Below are 19643 nucleotides of genomic sequence, written 5' to 3'. Positions count from 1 at the left end.
GTGACTAGCGTTCTCCTCGTAGTTTCCAACTCTAGTTATCTTTTCACGAGTCCAACATACTTGTTCTAAACATCTTAAGAAAAACAGTACTCAGCCTACCCCAATCGTAAAAATGAGGGAAACATACTCCAAGAGAAACAGTAACTGCAACCATATATGTGACACTGGAGCATTCATTCTTGGAACATATATGGGCTACTGCTTATTTTGCAGAGAGAAATTCAATGGTGGAAATAGTGAATTGAGGAAAAGGGGAAGAACGGAATCAGGAGTTGGGATAGCTGGGGTTTCTTTTACCTCTCAAGTGAAAGTCACTAAAGGATTTCTTCCTTTAGTTTACCTGGTTCAATAACTGTGTTACGTTAATTGGACTTATCTACTCAAGTTAAGCAAACTTAGACGACGAAAAGTGCTCAAGGTGTTTGGAGGACGACATTAGTTTCACTACCAAACATACAGGAGAATTTTGGCAAAAACTCGAGGAAACCTTCACCATTCTCTAGATGTTACGCAAAAGATGAACCAGAAGCATAAAGAGAATAAATAGCAACTAAGGAGAGAAAGTAAGCAGGGTGACAATGATAACTTTTATCTAGATCAAGTACCAAACACACTAAGTTTCGATACTAACTTTTTTTCATTAGAATTTAAGAAAGTTAATTACATACATGAATCCATTTTAAAGTAGGGTTCCACAAGTTGTAAAAGAGAACCTTTCCCAGGAACTATTCTAAAGCCTACTCGCACTTAGTATCTAAAACTGTTGTATCCTCCTATACTAGAAGATCCATACCCCCCTAAACGCTGAGATTGAAATGAAGATGATGAATAGGAGTCACTGAATCGTGAAAAAGAACCAAATCCAGGCCCACCCGTCCCATATATGCTCGGGGCTGGCTCTTTGTGGTTGCTAATGAACTCCTGCACAAAAGCAAGTGAAAAACTAAGCAAAAGCTAGTTACAGAAATATGAGTCGTGCTTTATCAACATTTTTCCTCGTCTTCTTATCTTATTTATCATATTTGTACTTTAATATTTTGTTTCCTCAACGTATCAATGAAATGTGTAGAGCCAACCATACCCAGTGATAAGGAGACCTCAAATAATTTCTAAATCAGAAAAAAGGGAAAGATATGGCTGCATTTTTCTATTTTCCTTAAAATACCTGGCTCAAGGTCTGATTTGATTCTACATCTATTTCTGGTTTATTCAGATAAAGGTGTTTAAAGATTAATCAATATAAACAAAATAATAAGCAATTAATTATTTGATAAAATACTTTTAGTTTTATTTTTGTTATTATTATTTTTATTTTGGATAATATTGCCTTGAGATGAGCTTATATTGAGTAAAATGGTCTGTGAAGATACATACAACCGACCCCAACTTGTTTGGACAAAGGCGTATCAAGAATTTTAAGTTTATAAGTTTTGGAACCACTTTTTTATGCTAACTAGGTACTGGATGGATTATTTATACATATTAAGTAGATTTCATAACACAATTAGAAGGTCTGTGCCAAGCTACTGGTTCTGGTTCTGGTTCTGTCGAACACAAACTTAATAGTAGATCTGCCCGTGTTTGGGACTTAGATGTAGTTGTTGTTGTAATTATTTCATATATAGTGATTTTGTATACCCTTGATAGAAAGGTGAGGTCAAGGATTAGGGTAGAAGGTTAGGTGGCCGAGTGGTTTTTCTTGGTCTCACTAGTAGCATTAGTACATACTCTCGTCTTGTTTTTAGTCTTAGGTTTCTGTTATTGCCTGGTGTTGCTTTCGTTTTGGTTATCTTACTATCTTGCTGTTTTCAATGCTTCTTTTCCATGGCTCCTCATTATTGTTTCTGCCTGTTTTCTTTTCATTATTGTTGTGCTTATGCTTCACTGAGCCGAGGGTCTATTGAAAACAGCCTCTCTATCTCCACAAGATAGGGGGGTAAGGTCTGCGTACACACTACCCTCCCCAGACCCCACTATGTGGGATGATACTGGGTTTGTTGTTGTTGTTGTATAGTGATTTTGTATACAACAACAACGCCTCAGTCCCAAACAAGTTCGGGAAAAAGTGGAGAAGAAAAGTGATTTTAGTAAAACATGATAATTCTGCAAATAAAATTGATTTATTCAAAAGGTCTGATTAATTTAGACCAACAACCAAAACGGGCGATTGGTAATAAATAAATAGAATAAACTCCTTATGTCCTTGGTGGAATCATACTTGGAAAGGTATTTAGTCACTGCCATAGTAGCTATCGTGGGCTTTGGGGCCTTCTTGCAATCATTAAGTGCTTAGAGAGCTTCAAAGCAGCATGGAAGGAAGATCTTAAGTTCCATAATATACTCAAATGGATGTTTAAAGGAAGAGGACAAACCCAAAAAGAAGTTGGCCCAACTAGTTATTAATTCAAAATCTTAGCCTAGAAGGGTATTCTGGGTATTTATCTATGCCCATTGTAATAGCTAGCATAAATAACTAGTTCTTGTGAGAGTTTGAGAAAGAAACCCTTATATCTCTTCAATTGAACCTCTCTTGGATTCTCCTAGGTATTTATTTCCATGTAACAGTTCAATTTCTCTTCTCCCTTTGGTTGAATCTAGTAACTGAATGCTAATTTGATTATTCTTGTCCTTCCTTTCTTTTAAATCCTCCCCTCTTCTAATTCTATCTCTATCTTCTAGTTTCTGACTAGTTCTTGAATGCTTTATTGAATTCCTTGTTTTTTTGAGTTTTCCTGTTATCTATTTTCATCATCGTTGCTAGAGATTTCTCCACCGAGCCCACCTAGAGGTCCTCTCCCCAAACAAGGATATAATCCATGTGTATAGATTGCAACAACCTAAATTGCAGAGAGCTTAAGACCACAAAGTTTTGTTTTCAACACCCTAAACCACATAAAGTTTTAACATATTTTGATCTTTTGTAACAGGTCCAAGAAAAGAAGTTCCAGAAAGAATATGATCAGGTAGAGTAGACGCATGAACAAATAACGACCAGCTAAAGGACTGTGATTGCCTGCTATAGACTTGTATGAAACAACAATTTACTTGTGTCCACAGAACATATAAAAGGATAGGTGAGGTGCATGGGGATGGTCTGACCCTTACAGATGAGCTCCATACCTGAATAAGCTGTTCGGCTGTTTGAACCTCTGACGAGGTACCCTTAATCTCTATAGTTATCTCTTCAGGCAAGCCTCTGCTCTCTTGCACAGTAAGAATTGCCCCACTTGTGCGGCGAATATATGCTATATTGGCTCCGCCAATACCAATGATATCTTCAGCATATGACAGGGGTACTTGCATTACCTTTGTCATCTGAGAGGGAAAAAGAAGAGAGAGAAAGAAGTGATCCATATATCAGAGCTGATACAACGCATTAAATAGATATAGGCAGTGGCCAAATCCTTTGGCTAATGGCAAAGCAGAAAGAAGGAATAGAACTGCTAGACATTCAAGTTTAAGAGAAGGATACTAAAACAGAATAGAATCCAGTAACACTTTACAAAAAATGAACTAAACATAAATTAACTTATATGAATCAATAAAATGCAGAAGCGAGCATGATGCTCATGCAAAAACTGAAAACAGCCCCACCCGACCACACCCGCTCAAAGAAAATAAGAATATCTAGAGAAAGAAACAAAGGAGAACACAACTAGGATAAATTCCAATTAAAACCTGCACTCTTATTTCCGTTAAGAGTGGTAGTCAAGCCAACTTGAGTTCACTTCAACGTAACCACCGGGTAGCTTCTAACTCTCACCATGATAGGTATCAAGTATTCGGCCACCAAAGCTTAGCTAGATGGAAAAGTTGCATACATTGTGATTCAAACCTTGAACCCCAAAGTTGTTGCTCAAACTCTTCGACGTAGGGCACCCCTGGGGGGCTCTCCCACAAACAGGTATTAAAGGTAATAAAGCAAGTGGTCCCAGTTGAAGTATAAATACTCACACTTCACCCACCAAGATCCTCCACCAATATAAAACCAAGAGTAATATAATTACGAACCTCAATCTCATGATTCGTTTTTAGTTAACTGATTTGATATCTTAATTATACATCAAGAAAATATAGACTAAGACTCTAAAAAGGATAATAAATAAACAGGACCTTCTTTTGTTCGAAACATCTCGTGAGCTTCAATTGATTATGCGCTTCAATATAATTACTGGGACTAAGGGCTATAGCCTGTTTCCAATACTCAGCTGCTTGATCGAACCATTCTTCAGGTCTTAAAATTTCAAGCCCCACACTCCCTTATTGAAAATTCATTTCACGCTATTTAATAGGTATACAGATTACTTCCGTACGCATTGTATAAACATCGTTCTCCACTACATAATCGGACCAACATAAACCATAAAGAAACCTCAATTTCCATCAAACTAGCAGCTAATGGAGACATAGAGTATCCGTGAAACTGACCTGTGTTACAATGGGACCAGTTCGGCCAGCTACAGAAGTACGCAAGCCACCAAGTCCAGGATCCTGTCCATACAGAGATAGTGTAGAGGGCCGAAGCTTAGAGTCCAGAGTGGCTTCACGATCAAGGAAGTAAGTGTCTCGGTTCATGGAAAGAGAATAATCAGAAACTGCCAGAGCTTGGGATGTAGGCGCAGGAACAGAAGGTGGAAAACTTGAGGATTGTGATTTATCGGCCCAGGACTCCGCTGGCCGATCTTGAGAGATATTTGCATTGCACTGGCGGTAGAACATGTATTAGTAAAACACATTTGGACAATTATGCTTCAGCCAACAGTCAATAGTATCAAACTTACCGTCTTTTCAAATATAGGTATCACACTATGATCAACCAAAAACTTTCTCAGTTGTCCCAATACCGCCTCCAAAGCATCAAGCACCTTCAAGCCCTCTCCATGAATTTCAACAATTCTCTCATCTGAAGTGGCATAAGGAGGCACGTCATCTGGTAAACTCAGACATTGTTAGAGGTTACCAAATGACTGAAGGTTTCATGTCATGCAAATAATAGCAAAAAACACCAACGCACCATCAAGAATTACACCGAAATACACTCCAAGATCTGATCTTGAATGCAATTTCATAACCATAGTGAAATTGAGTTATCTCCTATAATCTGGGAGAGAGAAATCCATCTCATACTTTGAAATCGTTGAGTTAGAAATTACTACAATTCTATAATCATAGTGCATGGTCATCTGTTATAATTCGGGGGGAAAAACTTATCTCTACATTGAAATCATTGTTAAGTTAACAACTAAGAAAGAAATGAGCTGCCTGGGAGCTCCACAGCAGTAGAAATAAAAACTGAGGTATCTTACATTTAGAGACAACTGCTATCTATCAATCGCCCAAATAAAGATTTCTCTGCAGAATTTGAGCACCACATCAAACTGGAGACAGTGTTAGGATGCTTTTGCCCAAGTCACATTCTAGTTTCCACTATTAAGTCTTCCATATAGAGACTTCGTGAACAATAAGATTTGCTCATTCACTACTCTAGAAAAATAAGAACCATTCCTGGAATACTTTGTGGCTCCTGTTCCCCCACCCCTGCCACCATTCGACCCCCCCCCCCCCAAAAAAAAAAAGTCATCCTCCTCGACGTCCAGTTTCAATTCAACCACCCCTTACCCCACCCCACCCCTTCCCGACCTGTAAGTCCCTCCCTTCTAAGCCCTTCCAAACCACCATGGCACAATTGAAAAGAAAGTTTTCTAATTCAAATTCACTCTAACCAAGTCCTTTTTTGCATATGGAATTTCTTCATTGTTATCTGGTTTAACCATTAGCATTTACTTCAAAGGGCTTCTAAACTGTGCAGAAGAGAATTAGTCCATGTGATATACATCCTTTTCTACTTGAGCACCATCAGGCAAAATGTTCAAATCAATTATCTTTCACCTCATAAATTCAAATCTAGAAATATCATATACCATTAGCTCTTTTCTTCGTTATTTAACCTTTATAGCCCATCTGAGATCCATGATCAGTTCTTTTTTATCTTGAAGGGGGAGATGATGATCGATGGTGTTGGAACTTTGGGAGGCACGCACTCTCAATCAATCAAATTATACAAGTGCAAAAACGTATTCTATTACTTCACTCGACTTGACTTAAATAAAATGACAAAAATACATAGGTACTTATAGGTGTTCTTCAACATGTACCTTGTCTAATCCATGTATCATATTTCATTCTTTTACCCCCATTTTTCCAAATTTAGGCATCTAGTAATTGATGTATCATACAATTTCAAGTATCTAATTTAAACACTCAAAGCTAATAGGTCTTCTCATCTATCAACGCAGCGTTCAATTTTAAATACTCCTCCTTGAACCTTGTAGCTGATATCCCCAATGCATTCTTCAACGTCCCAAGTTTCTCTTCCTCAACTCTTCTTATTGGCTGTTCTCTTTTTCTTTAGAAGACTCCTCCTCTTCCTCAGCACATGTTTCCTTAGAACTACCCTAATTTGGACCGAGTTTGTCTTTCTTTACTACTTGTCACTAGAATTTTCCTCTTGACTAATACTCTCCTTTTATCGAGCTTTTGCGACAACTGGAGTCTGGAGCGAACTATCTTCTTGACACGAATGCAAATTTTTGTTCTAGAGCAGCAGGTGATGGTATTTAGAATGGTCCACTTTATTGGGAGCCTCCTCAGATCTTCGTCAAGGATATTATTGCGACACTCAACCTTACTTGTATACAGTAGCAGCCATTCCCTTGTCTGCATAGGAATCACTTTCTTTAGAGCTATCACTTATCCTCTTTCATACTGGACTGATCACTTGATTCATCCTATTTCTTGACTACAGTCAAATGTACGTACACAATGATAAATAATGTTTTCTTTTTCAGATCTTCAAGAAGTTCTAATTCTTACAGATCCCTCAAGGAAATTCTTTAGGTTCCAAATGTTGGGAATTCGGAAAAGATGAGCATTCTCAACCAATCAAATATCTTGAACAAGTGAAGCGAACACTCAAGAAAATTCGTTCCACTACCAAATGTTGGAAATTCCAATACCAAATGTGAGGTCCAATGTTAGCTATGATTAGATTAATCTTATAAGGTATTTATATGCAAGTTGAAAATGTATCGAGTTTCTAGTGCTTTTTTTTATAAAGTAAAAATTTTATTAATAAGGTACCAAGATGGTACAATAAAGTTAACAGAAAAACATCCAAATTACAACATCAGCAAACTATTCTCCCCCTCCTAACACCTCTAGAAAGTCGATAAATTGATTCAGTTAGCATTTACACCAAAAGTACAGATTATGAAGACATATATTCTTAATGTTAATACTGTTATTTCTATGTCCTTCAAAGCAAGCCTTGTTTCTTTCCAGCCATAAGGTCCATAGTTTCTAGTGCTAAAGAACCTTAACTTTTTAATATTTGATTGAGACAGGTTTAAATGGAGCAACATTGAGATTTCATATAGTCAACCCTCAACTAGCCTGAGACTGAGGGGTAGTTATAGTTGTTGCTTTATTGTATGACCAGCTCTGTACATTTGAATTTATTTTTGGCAAAAGTCATATAACCAAGAATCCAATCATTTAACACAAAGTATCATGAAAATTCTGTTGTGAACGAGACACTCAGATGAAAAGGCAAACAAATCAGTAAAGACAGACAGCTCACCTTCAGATAGCACTCGCAGGGAGGCACCAGATCTTTCCTGGATTGATTTGATTGTAGAACCTTGCTTCCCAATCAAGTGAATGGCTTGCGATGACGCCACCAGTAACCTTAAAGAACAAAATGCTGCACCAGCAGCTACTGCTCCTGGATCGCCATCACTTAGTCCAGCAACACGCTTGAATACTCTTAGAGCAGCATCCATTGCCGGTGATACTTGTGTGTCTGGATCTTCTCTTCCAGATATTAGGACCTGAAAATCATATGCAGGAAGTCAGCAAGGAGTGGTACAGCTTACCTTGAATATATAAAGTTAAATCATGCTACATTAGATACCTTCTAGACATGATTTGTTATATAAACAATAAGCCACGTTACACCAAAATCGTATAATACAATACAGTGTTAATTGTTTCAACACATGTAGACATTATTCATAAAAAATAAAAAATAAAACTTTATCGTCCCAATTTACATGGATCTCTTTCTATGTTGAGATGATAATGTTTTATATAACTCCACTAATAAATTTATTTTATACAGAATTCACAAATTTCAAATTTCAAATTAAATGAGCTATTCAGATTTTAGATTTTGATGTGATACTTTATTTGTAATTATTGCGACAATAATATAGGAGTAATAGATAAGTCAAATTAACATATGGATTACAGACAACAATGTCGACATGCTACTAAGTTGGAGATTCAGGAGAACGAGACGAACATGTGAAGTTTCTGAAGTGTCTCCTTCGGCAATCAAGTGGAGCATATGGGAAGATAGAAAAGGTAGAGGTTCGAGGGGGTAGAAAGTACCATTCTGGAGAGTACTGGAACTTTATAATTTCGATAAATATTTGGAGCATCCATACAGGCTGGTTTATTGTATGTGAGTGCTTGCTCTTCATGAACCATGTCTGCATATGCACGCGCACACACACACACACACACACACACATATATATATATTTGCATGCCACTTGTCAGAACAAAATGGGGGCTTGCCCCTTTACATCATTATAATTTCATTATTTTATCAAAAATTCCAAACAATATGCTAAACAAACATACAAAAATTTTCTAAAATATTATACCTTCTACATCTCAAGTAGATTCATTAAAAAACATGATTATACAAAACCTCAAGGAACAATCAGTGAAGAAGTCATGATTATCACGACTGCTTAAATCCATATGATTCATCTCCAAATAACAACAATCTCTAACGAACATAAGTTCAAAACAAAATTTCAGGAAGCTCCATCGACTATAAACTTAGCTTTTTGCTTTCCTGCTCTCACCTCTTAGGAATTAACTATCAAGCTTGCAACAACTTGCATAACAACAACTACGCCTCAATCCCAAACAAGTTGGTGGTCAGCTATATGAATCCTCACTTCTTTCCTTAAGATCAACTCAATATCATCGTCATAACCACAATAAAAAAAAGTGAAAGTGAAAAATAAAAGTTAAATATATCCAATATATACACACACACACATATATATACATAATAGTAATAATAATAATAATAATGGAATTCTCTAACAAGTCTAAGACTTATTCCCAACTAGTAGGTATCGCCAATATGGATCTTTTTCTTCCATTGTGTCCTATCTTGAGCTAAGTCTTCATTGATCCAAGGATTTGTAGATCTTTTGAAACAAATTCTTTCCATGTGATTTTGGGTCTACCTCGTCCCCTTCTAACACCTTCTACCCTGTCCCCTTGAAACAACTTGCATGGCTTAAAAATTCATTATTCATATATTCAAAGACAAACCTCCTTTGCTCTATGTGACTATATATTCTTCTCATAATCTTAGTTTAATTAGTAAAGAGAAATAAGAACAGAAAACACAAAGCTTCCAAGAAACTACCTAATGAAAGTTACTATAAAAATGGATCCATTTTCTCTGTAGATTGATTAAGTAATCCAGTCAAAACAACGCATTTTCAGAAATGTTCCCTAGATGTCCCAGTAACATACGTCTGCATACCCAAAAAGAAACCTAAAAGAGACTGCCATTGTTAGAGGCAGGCCCAGGAATTTATGCAATTGCAAGGGGATTCAAAAAAAGTAGAGTGTCATACTTAGGGTTTGAACTTGTGACCTAAAACAATATTGAACCCCTTTACCACTGCACTAGGATCTTCCATTATGTCAAGGGGATTCAGCAGTTTATATATAACTAAGAGAACCGATTTTTCCCTATTTGTGCAGTATAATCATCAGACGAAGGGGGTTCAATTGAAACCCCTTGGACGTAGCTCCGCCCCTGGCCATTGTACTAGTCCGTTACTCTGCATGTGTCCGTGTAAATCCACCTGTTCTTACTCTATTGGCATATTCATTAGAGGGGATACTTTAGATTTCGGCTATACCATCAAAACTACAGTTTAGAGACAATTGTCTGCATTCAGTTCTACTTTTATGAACTTCTTACGTTGTCGTTTTCCCAGAAATCGTATGTATCATTTTAACAACCACCCATCTCAACACTTTCACTTACAACTTTTAATATATGCACTGAAAATTGGAACTTTTTACCAATTAGAAACATTTAAATTCAAATAAAAATCGAAGAGTAACAAAAATCCCTAGAAGAAATAGAAACTAAACGAGGCATGTATAATAATGATTGTAGTCATGACATACTATGCGATCGGCATTGCCGAGAGGGCCTTCGAGGACGCGAATACGAGCGCGAGTCTCTTCGCACATCTTCTTCACAAGCTCACCTTTACGTCCAATTATACTACCGACTTTCAGAACTGGCACTACTAGCCGAAACACGTTGTCTCCAGGCCAGCCCGGCCATTTCAGCACAACCGCCGCCGCCGCGTCTCCGCCGTTGTTGTTGTTGTTGTTGCTGCTGCTATTATTACCACTTCCTGCTACCGTTGTATCCTCGGATTTTACAGCGACCAATTCCGTGTGCGGTGGCTGTTGATTTGACGGCTTAAATGACTCGGTATTATCCTTAGACTTTAAAGCGACTAATTCCGTCGGCGGCGGAATCACCGCAGACGGCGGCTGTTGATTTGACGGAGGAAATGACTCCGTTTGTGAGTCAGTTACTTCAGAAGAAACCATTTGATGAATGTGACGGAATGGGTTTTGTAGGGGTTTGAGGGAAAGGGAGAGAAAACTGCGGGAGTGAAGAAAGAAAAAGAGAGAGTTTGCGACTGTGTTTCTTTCTACTTTCGATTCGAGGGTTTGGTTTTAACTTTTAAGCGAAAAGAGGAACTGGACTGAGAATCAGGCTTAGGTTCCTTATGGTACGTTCTTAGACATTGTATTGATGTATTTTCGGTACTCAATTTCTTTAAATGTTACCAATATCATACATTCATACCTATTAAATTTGGTATAGTTTGGTTTTTCTACTTTTGGTTTAAAATTATTTGGCTCGATAACTTGTATTTGTTCCGTTTATTTTGCTTGGATAGAGAATAGATGACAACAAAGCCCCAGGGATAGATGGTTTTAATTCACTATTTTTCAAGAAAGCATAGGCCACGGTTGGAGATGAGATAACTGAAGCTGTTTTGAAGTTCTTCGATACTCAGAAGCTTTATCAACCGATAAATTGTACATCTATAACATTGGTGCCTAAGGTTAAAAACCCCACATCAGTGAAGCAATATAGACCTATTTCTTGTTGCTCCACATTATATAAGGTCATCTCCAAAATGCTTAGTAGTAGACTACGGGGAGTCATGGATAGCATCATTGATAAGAGTCAAGCTGCATTTGTTCCTGGCAAACTTATTACAGATAATATAATCCTTAGTCATGAGCTAGTGAAAGGATATGGAGGAAAGGGGTGTCGCCAAGATGCATGATCAAATATGACATGCAAAAAGCCTATGACTATTGAATGGGTGTTTTTAGAACAAGTTTTAAATGCACTCAACTTCCCAGAAACATTTGTGAACTGGATCGTGGTGTATATCAATAGTATCATATTCTGTTGTTATAAATGGTAAACCAAGTGTTCCCTTTCTGCTAAGAGAGGAGTAAGGCAGGGTGACCCTTTGTCGCCATTTCTGTTTGTGATTGCCATGGAATACCTTAGCAGATCATTAAGAACATTGCCAGAAAATCCAGATTTTAACTACCATCCTAGATGTGATAAATTGGGCATAATACAACTGGGTTTGCAGAAGATTTGTTGTTGTTTTTGTAGAGGGGATGTGGTATCAACTCAGCTGTTATACGAACAATTCCAGCAATTCTCTATGGCTTCTAGACTAATTGCAAATCAAGGGAAGAGTGTTGTGTATTTTGGAGGGGTACCAAAACACATTCAAATTATAAAGGAGTTAGGTTTCTCTGTAGAAACTTTACTTTTCAGATACTTGGGAGTACCATTGAGTTCAAAAAGGCTAACTATTGGACAATGCCAGCCACTACTAGAAAGGATGGTGGGGAGAGTGACTTCATGGACAGCAAAGATGCTATCTTATGTAGGGAGATTGCAGCCGATTAGAAGTGTGTTTATAGCTATTCAGTAATTCTGGTCGCAAATATTCATATTACCAAATAAGGTGATGCAAAAGATTGAGCAAATATGCAGAAGGTTCTTATGGAATGTCAATAATGAATGTTCAAAGAAGGCTCTAATAGCATGGGATAAAATTTGCTTACCAAAATCAGTAGGTGGCCTCAACATAGTGGACATATACACATGGAATAAAGCTGTTATTCTCAAGCATTTCTGGAACTTATGCAAGAAGAAAGATAGGTTGTGGATTTATGTAACGACCCGACCGGTCGTTTTGAGCTTTTGCGCTTTGATCGCCAATTCTCGGGCATGACTTTCCCCGTGTAATGCGTTATGACTGATGAAGATTGTTGGTTTTGGTTTTCACGGAAATCGGTATGAATTTGAAAGAACAGTCTCAGTTGAAAGCTTTAAATTTGAAAGATTTGACCAAGAGTTGACTTATTTGTATATGAGCTCGGATCGAAATTTTTATGATTTGGTTAGCTTCATTAGGTGATTTGTAACTTAGGAGTGTGATCGGAAGTGGTTTTGGAGGCCCATTGTTGAATTAGGCTTGAATTGGCAAAGTTAGTATTTTGGCGATTTCCAGTTCATAGGTTAGATTTTGATCCGAAGGTCGGAATGGAATTCCGAGAGTTGTTGTAGCTTCGTTGTGTGATTTGGGGTGTGTGTGTAAAATTTTAGGTCATTCGGAGGTGATTTGGTTGGGTTCTTTATCAAATGCGTGTTTCGAAAGTTTTAGAAGAACTTAGGCTTGAATCCGATGTAATTTGATGGTTTTGGTGTTGTTTGAGGTGTTTTGATGATTGGAATAAGTTTGAATGAGATTTTAGGAGGTGTTGGTGCTTTTGGTTGAGGTCCCGGGGGCATCGGGGTGATTTCGGATGGCTAACGGGAAGATTTTGAACTTGGGAAAATTTCAGAGTTTTTGCTGTTGCTGGTATTTTCGCACCTGCGGCTTGGGGACCGCAGGTGCGGTGTCGCACATGCGGGGGAATAACCGCAGATGCGAAAATGGTGTCGCAGAAGCGACTTCTGGGATTTTTAATGAATTTCCGCAGAAGCGGACTTTTAACCGCAAATGCGGTCCCGCAGAAGCGGTGGAGGGGTCGCAGATGCGAAAACCCCTGGGCAGAAGGTATATAATTCATCCTTCGCGATTTTTGAAGGGTTTTATCATTTCTAACTTCGGATTGAGGGCTTTTGGGCGATTTTGAAGAGGGATTTCAAGAGAACTTCGATAAGGTAAGGATTTTTGACTCAAAACACAATCCTATGGTGTTATTTCATGAATTTAGACTGAAAATTTAAGAAACCATGGACTAAAAATGGTGGTTTAGGGCTTGAACTTAAGAGAGAAAAAATTGAGGATTTGAAGGGTCAATTGAACTCCGATTCTTGTGTTTTTGATATGTATAAACTCGTGGGGAGATAAAGAGTCTAATGATGTGAAAATTTCTGAGTTTCGAGAAGTGGGCCCGGGGCTCGAGTTTTGCTAATTTCGGGATTTGTGTCTGTTGTTGATTGTTTTCGCTTGGGCTTTGCTCCCTTAGTATATTATGACGTATTCGCTCTGTTTTTGGATAGATTCGACGCGCGTGGAGTCCGATTCGAGAGGCAAAGGCGTCGCGAGCTAGATGTTTAGCCGGTTCGAGGTGAGTAATGATTGTAAATGATATCCTGAGGGTTTGATTGCACATCGTAGTGCTATATTGAGGTGACTTGTACGTCGGATAGTGAGCGTGGGGTAGAGCACTGTTGGGGATTGTGACTTGGTCCGTCCCGATTGATGGATTTACCGCGTATTTGACTGAAACTTATTTGTTATCATCATAATTTGGGCTGATTTCCATATTTGGGCTTCGTGCCAATTATTTGAACCCCTTCGGGGATGGTTGTTGATATTTCCTCACTGTTTCGATTCTATACTTGAACTCAGTCATGTATTTTCTACTGTTTTCAAAACTCAGCCAAGTTTATTTTGCTTTAACACTTAAAATGATCTTTCCTATACTATTTTTGGGCTGAGCAGCATGTTTTACTGTTGCCCGAGGGGCTTATGTGATTTTTGACTGAGTAAGGCCGAGGGCCTGTGTGTGAGAATACTTTTGGATCGGGCTGCACGCCGTAGCAGTGTTATACTGATACTGATATGAGGCCGAGGGCCTAGATTGATGCCACGAGATGGCTTGATATTGCGCTTGGGCCGTAAGGGGCCCCTCTTGGAGTCTGCACACCCCCAGTGAGCGTCGTCGACGATAAATGGATCGGGCTGCACGCCGCAGTGATATATGGATTGGGTTGCACGTCGCAGCGGTACTGGTACTGTTTTATGTGTTTACTTTATTTCATTTGTCTGCCATTATCTGTTGTCTGTGCTACTTCATGCAATATCTACCTGATTTCCTAGCATTATCTGATAACTGAACGTTGTGCTGAGGGGCGGATTTCTGTGCTTATCTGCACTATTTGTTTTGCATTCATTTGCGTAACCGCTGAAAAAGTCATTTTCAAAAGAGGTTTAAACTGAGCTAAGATATTTTTCTAAAGATTTCACAGCTTTTTCTTAAAGGGTTTTATACTGCTTCTATACAGCATGATGATTTGCCTTACGTGATTTCTTACTGCTCAGTTATTATTTACCTTTATTACTCGCTGAGTTGGAGTACTCACTTTACTCCCTGCACTTCGCGTGCAGATGCAGGTATTTGTTCCCCGGTAGCGGGTTTTGAGCTGATCGGAGGCTAAGTTATCAGAGTTTAGCGAGGTGACTGCCAGCGTTTGCAGCACCGCATTTCTCCCTTTCGTTCATTAGTCCTGTTTTGTATATTTCAGACCTTGTAGTTGTATTTACACTCTAATAGATGCTCGTGACTTGTGACATCCCAATTAGGGCTGTGTTGGGCTGTACTTCCGCTAATTAATATCATTAAATCATATTTAAATTGCTTATGAATTGTTTAACTGCTTAAAAGAGGTGTTCTGTAATGGTCTGGCTGGCCTTGTCTTCACGAGAGGCGCCATCACGATCGGAGCGGGGTTTGGGTCGTGACAATTCAATGGGTGCATAGTTACTATATAAAGGTGACTCAAGTATGGGAAAGCAATGCTCCGCAAGCATCTTGGTTGATACAGAAAATCCTAAAGGCTAAGCAGTACTTGGAGGAGGCAGGGGTAACTATAGAGAAATTCCTAAAAGGTGAAAAATATGCTATCAGGATAGTGTATAACAAGCTGAGAGACAAACATCCTAAAGTGCAATGGAGGAAATTGATCCGTAATAACCAGGGCAGTCCTAAATGGTTGTTCATATTGTATCTTGCAATACAAGATAAACTCTACACTAAGATGAGACTTAAGAAATGGAACATGGGGTATGACACAACATGTGCGCTATGTGACAGCGAGGAAGAAGACATTCAGCATTTGCTCTTTAAATGTTCAATCGCATCTCAAATATGGCAACAAATGCTCAACTGGCAGGGAATTCAGAGGCAAGCTATGGGATGAAAGGAAGAAGTTGAATGGGCTCAAAAACATGCTTCTGGCAACAATGCCAGAGCAGAAATATATCGCATGGCTCTAGCAAGTAGTGTGTATTATGCTTGGTTGGATAGAAATAGCAAAATTTTCCAACAAAAAACAAGGCCAGCAACTGTTATAGCGAGGCAGATTATTCAAGACATACACTGTAAAGGGAGAATGAAGAAGAAATTGGCACCATTGTTGAAGCAGCTAGGTTACTATCCTAGCTAGATTGATTAGAGGATATAGCATAGTGTATAGTTTTCTATTTGTATGCTTAGAAGAAGATGAAGTGTACTAAAGTTAGGGCTGATGTCCAACTTTAGAGGTTTCAGAACACTATGTAAATATTTTTCCGGTAATGCAAATTCATAATTACCAACAAAAAAAAATCAATTCTAGAAAGTGATTTAGAAGAACAACATCAAAGAAATCAATTCAACGGACTACTATCAGTTGTGAAATAAATGTAGTAATTTAAACATCAATGCAAAATAAAATTCACTACCTTTTTTTCGAAAAATAGAGTATGCATCATTCAAACCAATAGTTAATGATACAAAACAAGATGAAGCGTCATCGACAATCCAAACGAGAAAATTCTCAAACCAAGAGACTTCACAAAGTAGTGAAAAAGAAAACTTAGCTAACTTATGACTACAAGTATTAAAATATCTACTTAGATACTTAAAAGACACACCAGTCAAGTATTGCTTAAGAGCCCAAATATCTTCGCAAACAATATTAACCTCCCATGAAGGACCTATGTTTCCATTAAGCATTTGAACCATTGTTAAGGAATATGTATATTCTTCCAACCATATTTCGCCGCTCGTTGAATTGCTTTCCTTATACCCAATGCTTCAGCTGTTATGGTTTTTCCAACAAAATCGACTGGACTACCATAAGCGTAAAGCACATCATCATTAGCCTTTAAGATTACCATTCCAATACTCGCTTTGCAAGTCTTTTGATCCAATATGCATCTACATAAAGCAATATATTTTCTGGAGAAAGAGTTAGTAAAAGTGTGTTAGTACAAACATCTCTCATAGTGTTAACATGTTCCTTAGCAACTGTAAATTCATTAAAATCAAATAATGCTTTAGATAAAATATTATTTTTACTTCATATCACCGAATTAACAATATAATCATTCATAGCCTTCCAAATTGTTCATAAAATATATATTATTGCCAGTTGCAATAAGGTATTGACTTCTAAGAATTTTTTGTATCTTAACACTAATTTACACTACCATGTAGCAAAATCGAGATAAGATAAAAATTCGACCAACGAATCGGACTCATTTTCCTCACATTAATCGATCTAGGACATTTAAAAACCATGTGCTCTAAGGTTTCAGATTCGATGCTACAAATAGAATTTGATGTCATTCATAAAGTGAATTCTTTTTCAAATAATATACCTAAGAGGCAATGTATTAAAGACACACTTCCTCAAAAAATATTTCAGCTTGTTTTTAATATTGAAAGACCATAAATGGTACCAAAAGAATTTCGGAAACACATGAGAACTACTTATTGCATGATTAGCTAAACTTCTATTATTTGTGAGGAGCAATTTCTCAAGATAATAACCATACTTCACTTCGTATTTACCCGAGTTAGTAAAATGCCAAATGAGTTGACCATTGTCTCCCTACCCCCACCCCCACCCCCACCCCCACCCCCACCCCCGCTCCGTGGAAGAAATTGGGACAGTTAAAATAGAGTCTACATCATCTTGGTTAAATAAAGCATTCAAAATCTGGATATTCCAAGTGTTAATGATGTTATCACTCAGTTCTACTATTTTTAGATTTGTAGCAATACCACTCATCATACTTAAGGGGTAAAAGGAGCTATCTCTTGGTAACCATGGTTCTCTCCATACTCTCACAGATTTACCATTTGAAACATTCCAACTAACACCTCTACTTAAGAGATCGCGTCCCCACAAAATACTTTTGCATACCTAAGATATAGATCTATTAGTCGATAAATGTAAGAAAGATTTATTAGGAAAAATATTTACCTTTAAGGACTTGAGAAACTAACAAATCTGATTTAGTCGGAATTAATAATAATAGTTTGGCTAAAAGAGTCATAATAAAAGCCTTTAAATCCTGAAAGCCTAACCCACCTTTAAATTTTGCTTCACATAGTTTTTCCGACTTTTCAAAATGCATTTTTTTCTTATCATTATTCGCACTCCCATAAAAATTTAAGCTAGCGTTTGGCCATAGATCCCAAATTTATTTTGAAAATCTGATTTGGGTGAAGTTTGGTTTGAAGATGAAAATGTGTTTGGACATACGCTTCCAAAACATATTTTCCAACTTTATTTTGGAAAAACATGTATATAATTCCCAAGTTTTGGGATTTTGGCCCAAAATCAGCTCAAAATCAGCTCAATAGCTGATTTTGGATTTGAAATTTGGAATTTGGGATTTGGCCAAAATATGAGCAAAATTTATGGCCAAACATGAGTTTTGAAAATAAATCCCAAATTTATTTTGGGAAACTTATCGTCAAACGGGACCTAAAAATAAACTAGTAATTTTCTTACATAGCCCATCAGGTACTGAAAACAAGGCATAGCACATGAGGGAATAACAGCTAAAACAGACTTAATAAAACATTCTTCTCTGCTTGACTCAAAAACTTTCCTTTCTAACCCTTTATTTTTTATAAAATTTTATCCTTTATGAATCTGAACATTGCCTTTTTAGATCTTCTCATAACAACAAGCAATCCTAAATACATCACTTTTTCACACATTCAAATAGTACTCAGTGAAGAACATATTGTAATATTTTTCTCCTTCATAGTAATCTTACTAAAAAATGCTGCAAATTTCTCAAAATTAATTATCTGTCCCGAGTACCTTGCATATATGTCCAAAACTTTATTAATTGCAGCAACACTATCTATCAGTTCTACAAAAGATAAAATGAGTTACTACTCCTCCCTAATGTGAATACTTTTAACTTTCTTTATTATTCAGCCGATAGTAATAAATTAGATAGTCCTTCAGTACATATTATGAATAAGTAAGGTGATAGAGAACCACCCTGCCTTAATTCTCTAGATGGCTTTACATAACTCTTAACCTATTTATTGAAGTTAAATGAAAAAGAAATCGTAACACAAGTTATAACCCATTTTACCAAAATTTGATGAATATCCAGTTTCAATATCATTTGATAAGGCCATTCCATACAACCATATGCTTTAGACTTAGAGCCCGTTTGGACATAAAATATTTTTGTACTTTTTTATAAAAACTTTTCACTTTTTTCGAAATCAATTTTTGACCATAAAATTTTCAATTTTCACTTGAAGATGAATTTTGAAATTTTTCGAAAATTTGAAAAACTCCAAAAAACTGTTTTTCAAAATTTTCACTCATATCACTCACAAGACTTCAAAAACAACCCAAAATTATATTCATATCCAAATATAATTATAATTTTCAAGTATCATTTTTACTTGAAATTCACTTTTTTTTTTTTGGAATTTTACATTTCTTATGTCCAAACGCCCACTTACTATTGAAATATCGGTAACAATGCAAATTGGATTAGATCAAAAGTTAAAGATACTAATAAGGTCCGTCTATCCGAACTTTGAAGTGAAAAGGTTAGAAAACCGAAATTATTGGTTTCTGATTCTAAAGCCTAGAGTAGGAAAAATAGCATATATAAAAGAAAAAGTGAAAAAGGTAAATAGCCAAAAGAAAAAATGTGGGAAAGGTAAAACAACCTTAAGCATAAAGGAAGCAAAACTTCAGTTCTTTTTATATTTATGTTCTAATTTGAATTATGCATTGCGTAAGTTGGTATATATTTCGATTGGATATCGATATTTTGATATTTCTTTCCTGAATATCGTATAACGAATTTTTAAAAACTTATATCAATTGCAATATCGAATACACAATACCAATACCAAAGATTGAGATTTTT

At 36.9% G+C, this 19643-nt stretch overlaps 1 protein-coding gene across 1 annotated transcript; it reads right to left on the bottom strand.

The window, feature by feature from the left end:
• Window positions 1-618: 618 nt before the first annotated feature.
• On the bottom strand, window positions 619-10956 carry LOC109239511 (RNA-binding KH domain-containing protein PEPPER-like). The gene is made up of 6 exons (XM_019406082.1): window positions 10294-10956; window positions 7640-7889; window positions 4782-4930; window positions 4429-4704; window positions 3121-3315; window positions 619-921 (listed from the first exon to the last, which is right to left on the bottom strand). The coding sequence occupies exons 1-6, from the start codon at window positions 10729-10731 to the stop codon at window positions 748-750; spliced, it is 1482 nt and encodes a 493-aa protein (XP_019261627.1). The 5' UTR covers window positions 10732-10956; the 3' UTR covers window positions 619-747.
• Window positions 10957-19643: the final 8687 nt, after the last annotated feature.

The sequence above is a fragment of the Nicotiana attenuata genome, unplaced genomic scaffold (genome assembly GCF_001879085.1).
Source record: "Nicotiana attenuata strain UT unplaced genomic scaffold, NIATTr2, whole genome shotgun sequence".
Classification (NCBI taxonomy): Eukaryota; Viridiplantae; Streptophyta; class Magnoliopsida; order Solanales; family Solanaceae; genus Nicotiana; species Nicotiana attenuata.
This window is presented reverse-complemented; position numbering and strand designations above follow the sequence as displayed.

What these genes read in the sequence shown, in the direction of transcription:
- LOC109239511 (XM_019406082.1), bottom strand. Translation starts at nt 10,731, where the DNA reads ATGGTTTCTTCTGAAGTAACTGACTCACAAACGGAGTCATTTCCTCCG. An exon ending in CCTGCGAGTGCTATCTGAAG is followed by an intron (nt 4,931 to 7,639) that starts GTGAGCTGTCTG and finishes TGAGTTTACCAG; the next exon opens with ATGACGTGCCTCCTTATGCC. An exon ending in CTGGTCCCATTGTAACACAG is followed by an intron (nt 3,316 to 4,428) that starts GTCAGTTTCACG and finishes TTTCCCTCTCAG; the next exon opens with ATGACAAAGGTAATGCAAGT.